Raw genomic sequence first — 18,915 nt, forward strand, 5'->3', positions numbered from 1 at the left:
ATCTACGGCCGTCGGTCGAACGAAAGTGGGCGCAAGCTGCTCCCATAGAAGCCGGATATCTGTGCAGGTCTGGAGTTCCAGTAGGTCGTGGTCCAGAGAATCGCCAACAAAAAGCACAACTTACTAACTGTTTATTATCACCAATAGCAGCGAGAACCGAAACCAGGACGACGCGCTCGTTGCGGGTACAATTTTATTAACCTCGATCAATGCCTCGATGATGGTGCGCCGAAGCCAGCACATGCGTACAAAGGCGATGCATGCTACATTCATGAAAACAATATCTCGACATCGGTCAATGCTGCACAACATAAGCTTGCAGCTGTAGTTTTCACACATTTTTTACACATGGTACGCTTCGGTTCTTTTTGGATTTACTCTGCGACACATTTCAAACTGTGCCACTACGCACATGCCAACATTTCGTCACAATTTCTTCAAAGCGGCATTTAGTTCATCGAGTACACCGACAAAACATGCGTGGAAACGCTTTCGAGCACCTGTCTCGGCAATCCCCGCCCCCCCCCCCCTTTTCTTCTATACCGCCGCTAATTAATGCACGTATGAGTTAACCTCCACATACAAATCACTCGTGGCGTGTCCCTTATTCAATCCCGTGTTTCTCTAGGTTTAACGCCCGTTCAATACCTATGTAGAATCCAACAATCGGTTTGCTCTGGCGCAGTTAGAAGACGATCGTCGTCGTGCTCTTTACACACCACAAACGCGCCACGCACACACACACAACTACATTGCGCAAAACACGCTGTTCCACCTTGCATCGCTACCTTCGTGGTTGTGCTGTTTGCGCACGCCAAAACGCGATGTTCCACCTTCGTTCGTGGTCGTGCTATTTTGCGCATACACATTCGTCACACACGCAACTTAACTGCTCTTTGCACACACTGAGCGCGTCACACACCTTCAATTGCCGTAAAACGCACTGTTCCACCTTGTATTGCTTGTATCGCTTCGTTCGTGGTCGCGCTGCTTGCGTGCACGCACAATGAACCGCCTACCCTGCTACTCCGGCGAGTTGGCACACACAATTCGCACATGGGGACTAGGGCGTTTCAGGTGCTAGGTGCGTTTTTACACGACACCTAGGGACCTACGCTCCCCTAGGGCGAAAAGTTACCTAGATATATAGTTCCCGTTGGTGCCGCGGGGGCGGCGCTGCAGTCGACCGGCTGCACAGGAGAGCGAATGTAAATGCGCGGCCTGGCCATACCGCGTTTTGTCCCTAGGCACCTAGGATCGGGTCACGTGAGAGATTTTTAGACGCACGCGACTTGATGAGTGAGCTCTGGAGTAGTGGTGGTAGTGGTACCAAAGTTGTTCTTTATTCTATGGTGGTATGCTGTGTTGGCTGTGTTAACGTACTTGCATACGTGGTGAGCGAGCAGGTAAACTCGCTTCCCTGCTGCTGTCGCTTACGAGCACCTTCAAAGGTAAACATGGATGAGCGCACGAATCAGCTTGCCTACGTCCGTTGCTTTCTTTGTTGATATTGTAGCGCACGTTTGTACACATGAAAAAGAAAAGGAGCGGGTAGAGACTTTTTTTTTGTTTTTATGCTGTAGTGGCCTTGCTCCATCCAGTGCTTCAGTTCCGAGCCTTCTAAATAGACGTCTCCCGCCTTGTAACATGCGCGCAACTTTGCATCTATGGTCGACATTGTAATAACACGAATACGGTATATTATACAGGTAGTCTGTCTGCCTTATTAATTTGTCTGCTGTTTTTACGAGCTACCCGGACGAACGCTACACATTCGAGAGTTTACAGCTAAAAGAACATTTTTCGTTGTTGCGCGAGGAGCACATTTTTTCACTTTGCGACAGTTCCGCGGTGAAGTGCTCAAGGCACACATCCCTGGATGGTTCTACCGTCATTAGTCTAATGTGTTTTACTGTGGTATTGCTGTCGTTACAGTTTCTGCTGTTAGTTGTGCCCGTCAAGATCAAGCCTATCTCAGCACCGTTGACAACAATTAGCTTCAAGTGCCGATTGCTGCTGGTTGCCTCAGTCCAGAATCTGGTATGTATATCCACTTGCTCAAGGCATGCTGATGCTTCTAATACTTGAGCTGCTCCAGTAAAGGAAGATTGAATTAAGTGTCTTTTGAGTGATGCGTGACACCTATTCACTGTTGTGATATACAGGTGGCAAGGCATCTTCAGATCTAGGCCAGTAAGGCCGACCAGTTATCTGTTGGAAGTTCCCACAAAGCATTAAATGCGAATATAAAATTGTCTAGGCCAGAACTCTTATAGTTCTGTGCCAGATGCCATCACAAAAGATATATTAGAAGAATCCAGAAAATTTGTGTAGAGCTGTCCCGAGACAATTAATCATACAGAAATAATTATGTTGCTAGCTGGGACTGAACATTCGCAGCTGTGAGTAATTTTCTTGTGGGAATACTGTTGCTTTTCAATGTATTTTCTGTCAGGTGCACTATCACTTGCCAGTTGCATCCTCAGTGCCTGACTCATTGTCATAAGACTGTCTATCTGTACAATGCAGTGGCTGCGCCTCAAGCAATGTCAGTGAGTGGTGGCGAAAGTGTTGGTATAGATTAGGTCTTGTACATAGGGAATGCCAGTCGGCCGAAACAATTGCTTAAATTGTTTCAGCATCAAAAATAGCTCTGCATGCCTGCAGGTATACGTAGATGTTTCAGTGTTTGTCTGAGTTGCGATCGGCAACCGTTCGTATAGTGTTCTTATGGTGGTATATTATTGAAACTTTGCCACTTGCTCTGGGCTTTATGTGTAGCAGTGTGGTGTACTCTGCATTTCATACTGACATAGACATGTGGCTGCGATGAAAATCTTTTGAAGTGAATTTCTTTGGCTGTTTTGACCATTTTTGTTGTTAGTTGGAGGTTGGACTCTGCAAGGAAAACATTCGTTTGCTCTTTCTTGTTCTTTCATTTGCTTGCTCTTTTGTTCATTCATCATTTCATTCCCTTAGGCTATTCCCTTACATTGACAGTCATCATATGTGGTCCCTGCACATTTTCTTCACACAAGTTCATGCTCTAATTAGCCAGCAATCTTACCAACAAGAGTGTAGGGCTTGCATTCTTGCTTGATAACATTGCACACCTTTGATAAAGTTTTGTCACACCTCCATTACTACAGGAACCCATTTCTTGAGGAGTTGTACGTCATTGTTCACAATCTACAAGAAGGTTGAGCATTGTCATTGCCTCGCATGTGCCATCATCGTATTATGGCAGATGTGCTAAACATAAATATAATTATGGGGTTGTATGTGTCAAAACTACAATCAGATTATGAAGCATGCTGTAGTGGCAGACTACGGATTTTGACACCTTCGTGTTCTTTAAAGGGTCCCTGAAATGGTTCAGGACCAGCTGTGGTTGCGTAGTGGCTATAGGAGCTATGCACATGACGTCAGACGCAAGGGACGCTAGCGTCGGTCGAGCCGTCTGCCATTGCTGCGGTCTCGCCAGCTCTGTCTGGCTGCGTCCAGTGTGGTGTTGTGTTACTCGCTGTGAGACGCGGAGTTGCTGCGCCTGTGCCTTCTTCCCACGCTTTCAGCGTAGTCCATGTGAGCGGCACTGTGAATTCTGCCAAAATGCGTTTAAGTGCCTATGCACACGAGCTTTCCGAGGAAGACAGATCTCGCTACCTGCAAAAGCTGCGCCTTTGCGACGGCGTCGACCCGCTTGATCTCCGAGGTGAAGGAGTTCGGCGCGATGCCGATCTCTACCCGCGCGTCGACTTCACGGATATAAAAGACTACCTTGTTTATGCAACAAGCTTCGTAACAAGGGAGCAGTTGAAGGCATACAAGGCAATGGAGGCCCATAATTATCTGACGAGCAGTTGGGTCCAGCAGCCATGCGTGAAGGTGCTATCTGACGGCCGCGTCGTCATCGTTTGCCAGGTAAGTTGGTGCGATTCGCAGACGTGTTTGTGTACGCTTGCGAAATGCTTGAATGATGCGCAGAAGGGAACGTACACGGTCGTCCCCTCTTAGCTAGAACACGCGAGCATTTGGCCGTGTTCTTCAGAGGGCCAGTTTGTCCATCGGAGACGCACAACTAAGCTAAGTGGAAGACGAAGAGAAGCACGAGCTTCGGGTCTCTGTATGCCTGTACCGCATTGCTGTGATGAGCGGCCGTGTAGGACGCACTGAGCTTCTGAAAATTACGGCAACGAGCTCTCGTGTTCTAGTTAAGAGGGAACGACCGTGTACACAGGGGTTGACAGTAGTTCGGCAGTGTGTGTTCTTGGTGCAGATTACGTGTGGCTGCGAGTGTTTGAAGCTTGTGGAAAAGTGCTGCTGAGGCATGCTTTTTCATTTCATATGGTTCGCTAATGCAACACATGTAGAGCACGACATTTACCAGTAAAGTTTAGGCTCAGATTACTGTTTCCACACTCAACCAAAATGCTTCAGATGTTCGAGTGCAAGTGGGTTCAAGTGTGGCGCAAGGCAGTAATCTGCCTAATTTTAATCCTGTCTTCATCGTGCGATACCTTGCTTTTGGCCATTTTTACATTACATAATTTAATGACAGAAATGCTGGAAGTGTTCAACGGGTTCAGATCTCATTCCTGGTCCGCTTTACTTGACTGCCTGATTGTCGGACGCAGAGTGGATCCAAAAAACTCATTCATTGAAAAAAAAAAGAAATCAACGATGGCATTAAAATGGCATCTTAAAGAAAAAGGTAAACTTATGTACAAGAGAATGTTCTCGTTTTCTTTTGTTCCTAAAGGGTTTTGTGTGTCTTGCTGTGGCATATTTCATTATCTTGCTTTACATTTCTGAAGCCTCTCCCAACCTCGTGAAGCATTATGCAGTGTTTTTTGGCATTAAGCAGCTTTGTTATTTATGCAGGTCCGGCATTCCCAGTCAGTCAATGAGAAGCTGCTGACACCTTGGCTTGTCATCAAGGAGGATGGTGAAGTGCAAGCTGCGCACTGTACTTGCAAGGCAGGCCTCGGAGAAGCCTGCTCTCACATTGTAGCAGTGCTTTTTTACATAGATGCAGTTGTGAAGAGTAGGGATGGGCAAGCATGTACGGACAAAGTAAATGCGTGGCTGCCCCTAACAGTACGATCCCTCGAGCCAAAGAGGGTTTCCAATGTGAATTTCGCCTCTTAAACTATGAAAAAAAGGCTCATGGATGGGGAATAGCTTCTTCGTAAGAAGAAACAAAGAAGGACTGTTAAGGAGGTGACAGAAGAAGAGTGGGCAGCATTTCTGGCTGCTTGCCACAACAGCGGAAGCCGGCCAGCACTCCCGTCTTTGCAGCCTGATTTTGCTGACCACTTTGTTCCCGTGGCGATGAAGTTCCCCAGTGCCATTCTCACGAATTTTCAAGAGGAAGATATTCCGGGCACATGGAACGAGATCACAGAGAAATGCTCTGCCCTTGCTGGAGGCCTGTCAATTGGGCATGAGGTACATCACCTACACTTAGCATGTTTCCTGTTCTAGCTGTAGTTGGTTTTCTGCAGCAGTACTGCCCTGCAAATGCCAGTTGAAACTGTTGACTGATTTTGCTATTTTTAAATGACCTTGACGTTTTGAGCACATTGCAGTCTTCAGACTTGTCTGTGAACTACATCACCGCATATCTTTACTGTCTCGTTGCAGGTCACTGAGTTGATAGGAGACCAGAGAGCAGGCAAGAAGTACCAAGTGGTTCGCCTTCAGAGCTGGCCGCATCACACCTTCAAACGCAAAGGCTGTGTGTAGAACATCCACTACAAACCCCTCGCTGTCCTCTCTGATAAGGTTATGCTACCCTGTAGATGTGCAGTTCTCCAGTCCACAGACTGCGTGGGGAAAGGATAATGAGCAAAAAGCCACCAAAACTTGCACAGCTGCATCAAAAAATGTGCGCATCAATTTTCAATATAATCAGGCTGGACTTCACATCTGTACCGAAAATCTATTCCTGGCTGCAACCCCTGATGGTGTGGTCAGCTGCGATTGCTGCGGTCAGGGGGTGGTGGAGGTGAAGTGCCCATGCAACAACAGAGAAGAGCCTGTCAGAAGTTATGCAGAATCCATTTCATCATGTCTTCAGATTGCAGACAACAAAGTGATGTTGACGACTGATCACAGTTGCTATTATCAGGTCCAAATGCAGATTTATGTGTGCAAGGTCAAGTACCGTGATTTTGTAGTTTGGACATTGAAGGATTGTGTCGTTCTTCGAATCTATGAAGAGTCGCAGTTCTGCAAGAATATGCTGCAACGTTGTACCCTGTACTTCAAGCTTGCGATTCTGCCTGAATTGCGCTATCGTTACTGGACAGATAACCTTAAAGAAGGACCACAAGAGGCTAGCGATCAAGACTCGGTGCCACCAGATGAGGTGTACTGTGTATGTGGCGGTCCTGAATCGGGCAGAATGGTCATGTGCGACAGCAAGACATGCAAGCGTTTTTGGTTTCACTATGAGTGTGTTGATCTAAAGAGAGCTCCGAAGAAAAAAACATGGTACTGCCCAGAGTGCACAGAGCAAAGTAGGAAGGCTTAATTTGTATGCAGTGGCTGACAAGCTTGCCCCTTCTAGATTAGTGCAACGGCAAGCCGTGAACATAGAAAATGCGGAGGGAAGTTTGGTATGCACAATGCGTAACAATTTCACCGTGGAATGTTATTCTGTATGCATACCTGTACAAAAAAACAAAAGCAAATTGAAAAATTTTTGATTTACGTCAATTTAGTGAGTGTACTTGTAGCACCTTTCACTCAAGAAAGGCAGTTGCAGGTATCAGACGAAACAAACATTGATACACAGCTAGGTCATAACAAATTCTGAGTTTCTACGTTCAACAGACAAAAACAGAAATTGAATCAAGATCCACACAGAGTTCAAGAATGTTCCATTCCATCCTAGCTAACTCCAGGAAGATATGCACTTGATGTCTGAGACAAACTTGGCACGTACTGGTGGGCGAGTTGGTAATTTCATGTTTACAACGAAGGTGCGAAATAAAACGACGGATGAAAGAAGGCGACATGGGGCAACCACAAAGGCGCACTAACAACTGAACGTTTTATTTCTTGACACAGGAACAAATAGCTGCTGCCAAGAGTTTTCCTGTGTCGAGAAATAAAATTTCATTTGTTATTGTGCCTATGTGGTTATCCCGTGTCGTCTTCCTTCGTCCGTCGTTGTGAACAAGTCAGACAGATCCAAGAACATACTACCTCAGATTCTTCTGCAGAGGCATGCCGATATGTGTGCATGCACGACAAGAGCGTCAGTTCAGCCAAATGGGATGGTTGAGCTGTTCATGTTGCATAATTCTGCACAAACAAACCATATTGTTGAGCACTGTTGGTCCATTTTCTTCACCAGTGAGCATTTCCACAGGCAGTGTGTGCTTGAGGATTCTGTACTTATTTCGTTCGAGCCCAATTACCCTCTACGTGAATCCTCACATTCGCTATTTTGCGAGTCTTCTCCACATCCATGGGCGTAAGTTGCTGTTTGCCCTTAGTGAAGGCAGGCATGGCTAACTTGGCACAGTGCGTACCAACACTGTCAGCAATTGGGAAGCCTCGGTCGGCTAGAACAACATCCCCAGGCAAGAGGTTGTTCAAAATGCCACACTTTTCTACAATAACCTTATCACTTGTCCGCCCACACCAGCCTTTGGAAACAAACGTGACTACACCTTGCGGTACAATGCCCAAGTAAATATTTTGCAGTGTTGTGACTTTTATAGTTGGACCATGTGTGTGACCGGGCCAGCATAGATGAAGGCCACTCAATGAAAACCTCAAAACAATCTATAACAACTGCTACCTCCATGCTCTATGATTTGCGAAAAGTCGTGGGCATTGTTGCCCGGAGAGTCTCCCGGTCAGGCCACCGGACAGCTCGGGAGAGCCGAACATAGGCCACGTCCAGCCGCTTGTTGACAATCCTTCACACTGTGGACTGCGACGTGCGAAACTTGCAAATAACAATTACACCTATTAGCAACTTTCATCAAACGAAAGCTAAACACAAGGTAGTACCTGTAGGCCAAATCTTGTAGAGGAATATTGAGCCGCAGGCGCATGAGAAATATGACCATTTCTTGAAATGCTGTCAGAGAGTTACGGCTTGTGTGCATTGCGCCTTCCTTTAGTAAGTTGAACAGCACAAGCAGGAGGGCAAAGTTGGGCAGCCCAGTGTAAAACTGGACCATATCCTTCCTTGTTTTCAGAATGTCTTCTGACAACACGTGCATGCTGAGCTCCTGTTTTGCATCTCCACGCTCTGAGAGAAGGTGCCTGTTTTCCTCCTCAACTGTCCGATGTGAGCCATTGTCAGTTTGGTCACATGACTGAAGTCAGCCTTCCTGAAAAGATGCACCTATGTGTGATCCTAGAACCAGGAATTTCTTCTAGACAAAATGCATTTCTTTCCGCTGCTTAAACCCACACAACTACTGGTGATAAGCACTCTGGGATGTACCTCTATTTTTACAGACTTTGACAGGAACCTGTGGCTGTTCTGGTTCTTGACCATCAGCAGATGAAAGTGCGTCTTCTGTAATCACTATGTCATTTTCAACTGTTGTGTTTGGGCTCACTTGGCATTCTTTCAGAGGGCCGGCTCTTCTTTCTGAGCGTCTTTGCTTTCTCCTATATCTGGAAATAAACGTGGCCCATTCCTGCTGAAAACATAACGAACTTCAGCATACACACTTGCTTACCTAGCGCCTGAAAAAGTAAGGGCATTTACCAGGATGCCAAACCTTCAGTGTCCACACTTTTTCCATGTCCTAAATGAAGTGATGGTGCCCAGTCTGGGTCTGCCTCAGCCATTGCATATGCTGGTTGACCTGCAAAAAAATAAAACTATCAACCTTTCAAAAAATGAATGTCAAACTGTTTCTTGTGTGATGTGGATTTACATGCACAGCGCAGTAGTGGGCTCTAGGCTTTCACTAGAAATTCTTTATCGAGGTTTTAGTTTTACTTTTGGCACAGAACACTCGTTTCGCGCCTCGTATTTTCGGAAATACAGCCGCATAGAACGCAAGACCCACAGATCACCAACAGAGCTGTTTTAGTGGCTCGTCAACAGCAGCTGATTCAGAACGACGTACGCTTTTAAATGGAACGCATTTTCTTTTCCATCTTGCATATGTATGCACAGCACTGTTCAAAGAATAATTTTGTAGTACCCGCTACCTTCGCTTGAGCTTATTTTCTTCTGGCAACAAAGTACAAAACCGAACGATCATTCCAGCCCAGAAAACTGACTGTGCTGGGTTGAGGCGGTTGCGCGAATGTTGAGACATTCGCTGACCCTAGAACCGCCAACGCGACGCCGACGCTACGCTTAGCGTCATTAAAGGTATACTAAAATTGAAATAATGCTCATTCTGAGATATCAGCGCTTACCTGAAATGAAGTGCTTGCCGCACACTCGGTAATGGTTTGCTGAGTCGTCCAAGTCCTTGCGGTTGAATCGACGAAGCCACTCCGCTCTCCTTCGAGCAGTTGTCTCTTTTGTTTTCTTAGATTGGTTTTTCACAACCTTGGGTAGTGAAAAAAAGCCAACCTGCGCGACATTTTTGTTGCCGCGCTTTTTTTGTGTGGTTCTTGCAACCAAACAACGCAGTTCACCATTCTTGCGTATGCAGCAAGTCGACGCCGCAGAAACGGGAAATATGCATAGCTAGTATTTACTCACTGCAAAAGACATGACCGCACTGCGAATGCGTTGCTGAGACCGTTGGCAGATGCTGGCACACTTAAACGACGAGTCACTGCCAAGGTGAACTCGCAAATAAGAAAACATGGCTTCTTTACACGACCTACCCGAGCGGAAAGGCTGCACGGACCGCAGGCGTGGCAGACTAGCCGAAACAACGCTGGCGCCCTCTGGGGGATCAGTCCCAGTGCATACCTCCTATAGTGTTGGGCTGCTACACATTAGGTCATGGGATTGAATCCCCTCCATGGTGGCCACATTTCAATGGTATCGAAATTCGGAAACACCCATGTTTTAGGTGCATGTTAAAGAACCCCAGGTGTTCCACATTTCTGTAGTTGCCCACTGCAGTGCGGAATCAGATTGCGGTTTTGGGACATAAAAACAAATTTTTTTTAACGATTCGAGCAAGTTTTGTGGATTCATGGGTACAGTAAACATTCGCACCAGAATTGAAGCATCTCATATTAAGAGAGCTACGTACAATTACAAGTTACCTTCCTCCATAGCCATACATTTTCTCCTAAACTCATTCTTGGAGTGATTGGGCTTAAGTTCCACCTTCACTGGCTCTCTTCACCGTCTAGTTAAGTTATCTTGGAGCCAATGTGTGAAGCCTCTACAACCTCTCAACCAGCTACCTGGCAGTCGATCCAAAGCGCGAGCTATCGAAGCAGTGTGCATTGCGAGCATTCTGTAGCAGTGCCAAGTGTGTCCAATATTGTCATAAGAAGCCAACGAACACTGACACCAAGGATAACATAGGGGAAATTGTGTTTAGTGAACGAAATAAAACAATAAATCGATAGAACTTAAAGTGGATGAGAAAACAACTTGCCGCAGGTGGGGAACGATCCCACAACCATCCGTCTCCCCCAGCGAGGCAGAGGCTGTTCTTGTTGAGATTATCACAGGGAAGAAAAATAGAGATAACATATTCCTGCTGAATGTGTACAGCACACCCAAGCAAAAGAAAATTAGATTCATTACATCATTACGCAGAGCACTCAAAGCTGCAGATGGGAGACCTCTCATCATTATGGGAGACTTCAACACGGCTCACGAGGAATGGGGTATACATACAGGGACCCCAAAGGTAGACAAATATGGGAAGATATACAAACGCTAGGGCTTACTCTACATACTGACCCATGCGTCCCTCCGCGCACAGGCAACAGTATAACCAGGGACACTGCACCCAACCTCACGATAAGCCATATGGCGGGAACAGTAACATGGAAAAGCACAGGACAAAATCTAGGTAGCGACCACTTTATTATTTCGCTCACGCTAGGAAAAGGCATCAAAACTCGCCTCACCAAACAACCAAAATTAATGGAGTGGAATAAATTCAGAAAAATAAGAAAGGAAGCCTCACTGCCGGACGATATCTACAATATCGATGAGTGGACACACCTCCTTAAAACGCACATAGGGGAAGCGACTACAACTATAGAGGATGAGGACGCACCACCAGCACTAGACAGGAAACTGCTGAACATGTGGAGCAGAAAGAGTAACCTGGAGAAAAGACTCAAGGCACAAAGATGAAACAGGAATATCCGGCGCGAACTAGACAGACTCAACAAAGAAATAAAAACATATGTGATTAAGCTCAACGAGCAGAATTAGGACAGCAAGTGCGATGAGATGGAAGCTAATATAAGTGTCTCCAAAACCTGGAGCCTTCTCAGACATCTAATCGACCCTAGTAAATGAAAAACGCAAGCTAGTATAAACCAGGTGAGAGCAAAGCATGGCTTTGTTGGCAGAAATGACGAGCTCATTAGCGAGCTCCAAGAGACATATCTTGGAAAAGCAGAGAGCGAGGTGTTTAAGGCCTACGAGGGACCTCCCAATCCAGATGTCGATGCCCCCATCACCACGACAGAGGTTAGCAGAGATTAATAACCTCAGAAAGAGATCGGCCCCCGGTCCAGACGGGATGACAAACACAGCTCTCAGGAATCTAGACGATGAGTCCATCATTGCATTAATCAAATTCATGAACCAGGTGTGGGAGAGAGAACTCCCAAAAACATAGAAACAGGCAGACGTAGTCGTTATTCCCAAGCCAGGCAAAGCACCCAGCTTGAACAACATGCCACCTATCTCTCACCTCGTGTGTAGGGAAATTAAAGGAGCATGTTGTTCAAACGAGACTGACCAGGTACATGGAGGAGAATGATCTCTGGCCGCATGAAATGGTTGGATTCAGGCCAGGGCTCAGTACGCAAGATGTCATACTCAGACTTAAGCATGATATCCTAGACTGATACTGAAGTAACTCGAGAAGCAGTTGCCAAAGAACGAACTCTTTATTGAAGGTTAGTGTTGCTTTTATAGTCCTTATCTTGTGACGTCAGCCGCAGCCACTGCCGATTCACAAGAGGCATGGCCGGTGAATCTAACAAAACAAATACGTGTCAGCGGCGCATGCTGATTCACAACAATTCTCCCCCCTTAAGGAGTGAAGCGGTCCGGGGGCCGGGGCTTCCGCTTCGACCTACGCAGTGTCACTTCAGCCCGGTCAGTCACTTGCGGCTCTCTGGTAGCAACCTCGGCTTCGGCCCGCCCGTCTGACGGCGTTCGAATGTCGGTGCCTACTTGAGCCTGACTGTGACTGCTGTCGTGTCCTTGAGACTGCGAGTCTGCCGCTGCGTTCTGGCTGCCTTTAGTCGTTGCTGCTTGCATGGGGGCCTCGGGTTCCATCGCTTCTCCTCCCACGCTGGTCCTCCTGGTTTTTAGCTGGTCGAGGTGGCGGCGATGTTGCTCCCCATCTGCTGTCTTTACCGTTGCCATTCGCGAGCCTTCGGTGGACTCTAACGAGCCTGGTTTCCATTTGTCACCCACTCCGTAGTTCTTGAACCAGACGTCTTTGCTCAGCGGTAGGCCACTGTTGCACGCACCTGCAGAAGGGAATGGTCGTGACACGACGTTGTGCAATAAAGAACGTGGCTGATATCCGAGAAGCATAGAAGCTGGGGTTTGCCTATTTGTCAAGGGAGTGCGCCGATAATGCGAAAGAATGTGGTCCAGCCGAGCTTGCAAACTGCCGCGTGTGTTTTTGTTTAACCCCTGTTTGACAGTCCGTACTGCTCTTTCCGCCAGGCCATTAGACTGCGGTTTGTAGGGAGCTGTCCGCAAATGAGCGATGCCATTGCGCTTCATAAATGCCCTGAACTCTTCACTAGTAAACTGCGGCCCGTTGTCCGTTACCAGGGTCCTCGGCAAACCGAACCGGCTGAACATAGTCTGCAGTGCTTCAATTGTCTTTGCCGAACTGGCGGTCTTCATGGCGGTAACCTCGATCCATTTCGTATGGGAATCAACCACGATCAACAACATGTTACCTTCCACAGGACCCGCAAAATCGACATGGACCCTAGACCATGGCTCCTCTGTGTCCGGCCAAGGCACGGGTTGTCGGGCAGGAGGCATGCTGCCCCATTCTATGCATGTTGGACACGCGTTCACCAGCTTCTCAATGTCCCGATCGAGCCCTGGGTACCAGAAAACAGAACGTGCCAATTTTTTCATAGCCGTTATCCCTTGATGTGCATCATGCAGCATACGCAGCATTGACTGCCGCGCACTTGTTGGAATAACCGCTCGATGGCCCCAGTACACAATTCCATGGCTGTACGTCAGTTCGTCTTTCCTGCGCATGTACACGCGCAATGGCTCCTGAGCCGGTCGCAAGTACCGTGGCCAGCCATTCTGAATGTAATTGCGGACTTGCGCGAGGTCGCTGTCGTCAACAGTCATTTTAGCCAAGTCACTCGCCGACAGAGGACAGGTATTGAGGTGATCGGTCAGAAGAACGTACTCACGAGCGTCATCTTCTGCAGCCTTAGTGTTGTTATGCTCCTGCCGCACCGGTAAACGGCTGAGGGTGTCTGCAGGAATCAACGTCTTTCCTGGCTTGAACTGAATTTTGTAGTTGTAGGCGCTCAGCAAGAGGGACCAACGCTGAATCCGGGCAGCGGCCATGGCGGGAACGGGCTTGTCGGGGCTGAAAAGGCTCAGAAGAGGTTTGTGATCTGTCACAAGCGTGAAATGATTCCCGAGCAGATATTCCCGGAACTTTGTAACCCCGAAGACAACTGCCAATGCCTCTCTTTCAATTTGCGCGTAATTACGCTCAGCAGCTGAAAGCGTTCGCGACCGGAACCCAATTGGTCGATCTTGCCCATTTACTCTGTGATATAGCACTGCGCCGACGCCATACGACGACGCATCGGTTTCCAAGATAAGCGGCTTACTTGGATCGTAGTGCGCCAAGAACTTAGCTTTCTCTAGCAGCCGCTTTGTTGCTCGGAACGCGTTATCTTGTCTCGCTCCCCACTGCCAGCGTGTGTTCTTTCTTAGCAGTTCATGCAGTGGCTCTAGAACAGTAGCCAAGTTTCCCAGAAATGAGTGGTAGTAGGTCACGAAGCCCAAAAACGCCCGTAGTTCCGCAACACCGGTTGGCTTCGGCATTTCCATTATTGCAGCAATGTTGTCCATCTTAGGTAACAATCCGTTCATATTTATACGATGTCCCAGAAATTCAACTTCTGCTTGTCGGAACTTGCATTTCTGCGGATTCAGCTTCACACCGTGTTGCCGGAAACGTCTGAAAACTTCACGCAGCGTCTCACAGTTGCCGCGTTTCTCCGCGACTATCACATCGTCCAAATATACTTGAATGCCCGGAATGCCTTGCAGGATGCCGTCCATACGTCTCTGAAAAATCGCAGGAGCAGAGGCTACACCAAAAGGAAGCCTATTAAAGCAAAACAGGCCTTTCGGAGTGTTTACAACCAATATCTTCTTCGTTTCCTCGTCAAGCGGCAGCTGACTGTAAGCATCCTTCAAGTCGATGGTGCTGAATACTTCACCACCGTTTAGGTTTGCAAAGATATCCCTTATTTTTGGCAATGGGTACTGCTCCGTGACACATGCAGCATTTGCGGTCACTTTAAAATCACCACACAACCGAATGGAACCATTCTTTTTGATAACGGGAACCAAAGGTGTGGCCCACTCCGCACTGTCGACAGGCGAGAGAATGCCATGCTTAACAAGCCTGTCTATTTCATTTGACACTTGCTCCCGCATTGCATACGGCACAGAACGTGCTTTGCAGAACCGCGGCAACGCATTTTCCCGCAACCGCAAATGGACTGCGGGGCCATCAATTAGCCCTAGACCTGGCGTAAACAAATCGCCGAACTCCTCTAAGAGTGCGCTAACCAAAGTACTGTCAGGGACATTTTGCTCACCGGAGGTTTCCTCGCCGAGAATGCTTAAGACGGGCCTTCCGCTACGCTCAAATGCGCTGATGACATCTCGCCCGCACAAGTTCGGGCCATCGCATTGCAGTACGGTTAGAGTGGCATCTAGGGTCTTTCCCGCGTACGAGACCGGAAGTTTCAGCTGACCCCTCACGGGCAGCTTGCCAAGAAAGCAGGACAACTTCAAGGACGTCTCGCGGATCGCAGGCCAGGCATGCCGATGCTTGCAGTATGTTTTCCACGTAATGATGGAGACAGGCGATCCGGTGTCCACTTGCATTGTCAGCGGAATTCCGCTCCAGCAGAGGGTGCGAACCACAGGCTTGACCAAGTTTACCGACGTAGTGTACAAACTCATTAGACAAAGTTCGTTGCCGTCGCTCTCTGAAGAATGGTCCTCACAAAGGGCCACCCCTTGTTTCCATACACACATCTTAGCTAGGTGCCCTTTACGTCGGCAGCGAAAACACTCCGCCCGGCGAAACTTGCACTTTGCTGCCTTGTGCTTAGTGCTACCACAGCACGGGCAAACGACGTCTTCGCTTAGTCGAGAAGTGCTCGGATGAGTCTTGTGGTAATACGGTTGACCTTGCATCTTGCTCCTCACGGCATGGACGTCGCCATAATCCTGTGTGCTCTCCATGTGATCAACGTTGAGAGCTGCCATCTCTGCTGCTAACGCTATATCTTCGGCTTCTTTCAGCGTCAGCGAAGGTCTGGCCAAAAGCTTCCGACGAACACCGGCATCACGTAGACCACAAACAAGTCTGTCTCGTAACATCCTGTCCCGCGCTTCGCCAAAGTTGCAACTGCAGGCCTTCTTCCGAATTTCCACAATGAAGTCCTTCGTTGACTCGTCGGGACGCTGGCATCTGGTGAAGAACTTGTAAGACTCCGCTATTTCGTTGCCCTGTGGCGCAAAGTGTTCTGCCAGCAGTTCAAGCAGCTTCTCATAGGTAAGGTCCTGAATCTTCGCCGGTGCGCACCGTACCGTTATTATGCCGACTGTTGCCGTGCTTAAGGCTGCCGTTAGCAGGGCTCGTCGTTTCTTCGAGTCGACGATATCATAGGCTTCAAAGTAAGACTGCAGACGCACCTGGTAGGCGTCCCAACTGTCTTCCGTTTCGTCGAAACCCGGTGGTCCGGCGTGAGCCGCCATGGAGCAGGCACGGCCCGGTGGTGGGCAGCCTCGTCGCCACTGAAGTAACTCGAGAAGCAGTTGCCAAAGAACGAACTCTTTATTGAAGGTTAGTGTTGCTTTTATAGTCCTTATCTTGTGACGTCAGCCGCAGCCACTGCCGATTCACAAGAGGCATGGCCGGTGAATCTAACAAAACAAATACGTGTCAGCGGCGCATGCTGATTCACAACAGATACGACTCAACTGACACCAGGGCGATCCTAGGCCTTGACCTCACCAAGGCATTTGGCAATGTAAGCCATAAGGCTATTTTGGTAGGCCTTGAAGAGGTAGGTGTGGGACACGGGGTATATGCATACGTCGAAGACTTTCTGTCACAGAGGGAGGCGAATATAAAATTTCTGGATGTAAAATCCCCTCCCATCACCTTGGGAGCAAGGGGACCCCGCAAGGGTCGGTGCTATCACCCTTCCTATTCTACATAGCGATGAGCGGTCTCCCGGCGGAACTCAATAAGATTAAATCGATTAAATTTAGCTTGTACGCGGATGATATCACATCTGGGTTAATAGTGGGAGTGACGCAGCCATCGAACTTAAGCTACAGATAGCGGTGAATATGGTGGAATAGTATGCGGCCAGCAGAGGCTTGGCATGCTCGCCACAGAAATCGGAGCTGTTAATCATTCAGCCAAAACATCAAAGGGGACACGCTGGGAGCAGCAGACCCATCAATGTTTTCGTAAATGGAAATGAGGTTCCCAAGGTGAAGGAAATCAGAATTCTGGGCATGTATATCCAGAGAAATGGATGCAACCTCACGACAATCAAAAAGCTAGAAGGATACGCGGCGCAGGTCACGGGGATCTTTAGGAGAATTTCACTCAAAGGCAGGGGCCTCAAAGAGAACAGCCTCCTCAGACTCATGCAAGCCTTCATTACCAGCCGTATAGCGTATGCCACACCGTATCTTGTGTTTAAACGAGAAGAAAAGGAGAAAATAGATGTGATCATCAGGAAGAGCATTAAGAGAGCCCTAGGGCTCCCAGACTCAACCTCGACAGACCTCCTCCTCAAAATGGGAGTTCACAACACGCTAGTTCAGCTCACTGAGGCAGTACGAGTGTCTCAGTTGGAAAGATTAGGCCAGTCCAAAATAGGGGAAAAATCATGGAATGGGTAGGAATCCAATGCGACAGGGGTGCCCCGACTGACAAGAAAGTCATTCCGTTGGACGTGCATAAGCGCTTCTGAATTGCCCCCCTACCCAAAAGTATGCATCCTGTCTACAACTAAGAGAGGAGAGCTCACAGGGCTAAGGCTCTAGTAAATAAGCTTACGAACACACCGGCGCATAAAGTTGCGTATGTGGACGCCGCTTGCGGCAGAAACGGTGCTGCGGTATCAATGGTAGTTGATGGCGACGGGTGCGTTAAGATAGCGTGCTCCACGTGCACGAGGGACGCCTGTACAGCCGAGGAGGTTGCAGTAGCACTTGCTTGTGCGGGTACAAAAGCGGGAGTAATATTATGCGATAACATATTAGCTATCAAAAATTTTAACAAAGGGAGAATCTCGGGAAGGAGCCCTCCACATTCTACTCAAAAACCCTCCCAGGAGGGACATAACTTTTATTTGGGTACCGGCCCATGAAGAAGTCCCAGGCAACGAAGCCGCTCACGAGGTCGCCCGAGCACTCTACCACCGGGCAACTCTAGAGCAGCCAGTTCCCGGGATAAAAGATAGCATCATCACTTACAGAGAAACGGTCGATCATTACAAAGCCGAAAGAGGAATTTTTCTGCCTCCGCATCAGTCTCTCTCTCTGGAGGACGCCCGCATTTGGCAACGCCTCCAGGGAAACAATTATACATCACCACATTGGATCTACTTAACACAGACGAGGGACTATAACGATGCCCTCTGCAAAATTTGTAAGCGGAAAGGTAGGCTAGACCATATAATATGGGAGTGTGCTGGCTCCCCAGGGGCCAAGGAAAACATTGACAGTAGAGAAGCCTGGGAGGCCTTGCTCCAGAGCAAGGCTGAAGACGACCAGCGTCGAGCAATCCGCCTGGCCGTTGAGGCCGTGAATACTCACCGTCCTCACTATGTGGGGACTGCTACGTCCTCCCCCCTACCTACGTGTAGGTTAAGAGGCGGGCGCCCCAGCTCGTTGGAATAATAAAGTTTTCAATCAATCAACCTCTGGGGGAGGCTGCTCAGGGCCATTAAACAATGGCACGTACCGAGTGCCACATACCCAGTGACTCTACTTAGCATCAAAGAAGTTTGTTGACTAGCAGCACATGCCCATTGTTACATGCCCAGAAGCCCAAGTTGGGCCGGCAGTTTGTTTTGAACCCAGTTGCCAGGGGCAGCACAGCAATTAAATGCTCTACCCATTTGACCGTAGACTACACACTGACCCAAGTTGGCAAGAAAGAGGTTATGTGCGGTTATATATACATACGTACAGACCTACTGCTAAGTGGGTAAAGTTCTTAAAGAATGCTGTTGCATCAAAAAGGAACTTGGTGCCAGCAATGTAATGTGTAGGGCAGGTAACCTACGCCCTATCAGGGTTACTGAACTGGTACCAACGGAACTGACTTGCAATTGTGGACAGCAGACAGGTAGCGTAATAAAATAGAAAATTTGCGAGCACGAGATGGTATCAGCTGGCCCAAGATGTGGGGTGATTGGAGATCCTACAGTTGACGTTAAATAGGCTGATTGCAATGAGCATAGGATGTTGCGCAACTTCTCATTAGTAGG

At 48.2% G+C, this 18,915-nt stretch overlaps 2 protein-coding genes and 1 pseudogene across 3 annotated transcripts in view; 1 reads left to right on the plus strand and 2 right to left on the minus strand.

Moving 5' to 3' along the window:
- The first annotated feature begins 1,252 nt into the window (after positions 1 to 1,252).
- The window catches only part of LOC139048773 (zinc finger protein 782-like), an 80,751-nt gene continuing 63,088 nt past the window's right edge, over positions 1,253 to 18,915 (plus strand). For both annotated transcript variants that reach the window (XM_070523366.1, XM_070523365.1), the window contains exons 1-2: positions 1,253 to 1,451; positions 1,936 to 2,040. The gene's annotated coding sequence lies outside the window, so the exon portion shown is untranslated. The remainder of the gene's footprint in view (positions 1,452 to 1,935; positions 2,041 to 18,915) is intronic.
- Positions 5,648 to 8,524, minus strand: LOC139049246 (uncharacterized; annotated as a pseudogene).
- LOC139048772 (uncharacterized) lies at positions 12,041 to 13,957 on the minus strand. Its single transcript, XM_070523364.1, has 2 exons — positions 13,552 to 13,957; positions 12,041 to 12,627 (listed from the first exon to the last, which is right to left on the minus strand). The coding sequence occupies exons 1-2, from the start codon at positions 13,709 to 13,711 to the stop codon at positions 12,182 to 12,184; spliced, it is 606 nt and encodes a 201-aa protein (XP_070379465.1). The 5' UTR covers positions 13,712 to 13,957; the 3' UTR covers positions 12,041 to 12,181.

The sequence above is a fragment of the Dermacentor albipictus genome, chromosome 8 (genome assembly GCF_038994185.2).
Source record: "Dermacentor albipictus isolate Rhodes 1998 colony chromosome 8, USDA_Dalb.pri_finalv2, whole genome shotgun sequence".
In the NCBI taxonomy this organism is placed as follows: domain Eukaryota; kingdom Metazoa; phylum Arthropoda; class Arachnida; order Ixodida; family Ixodidae; genus Dermacentor; species Dermacentor albipictus.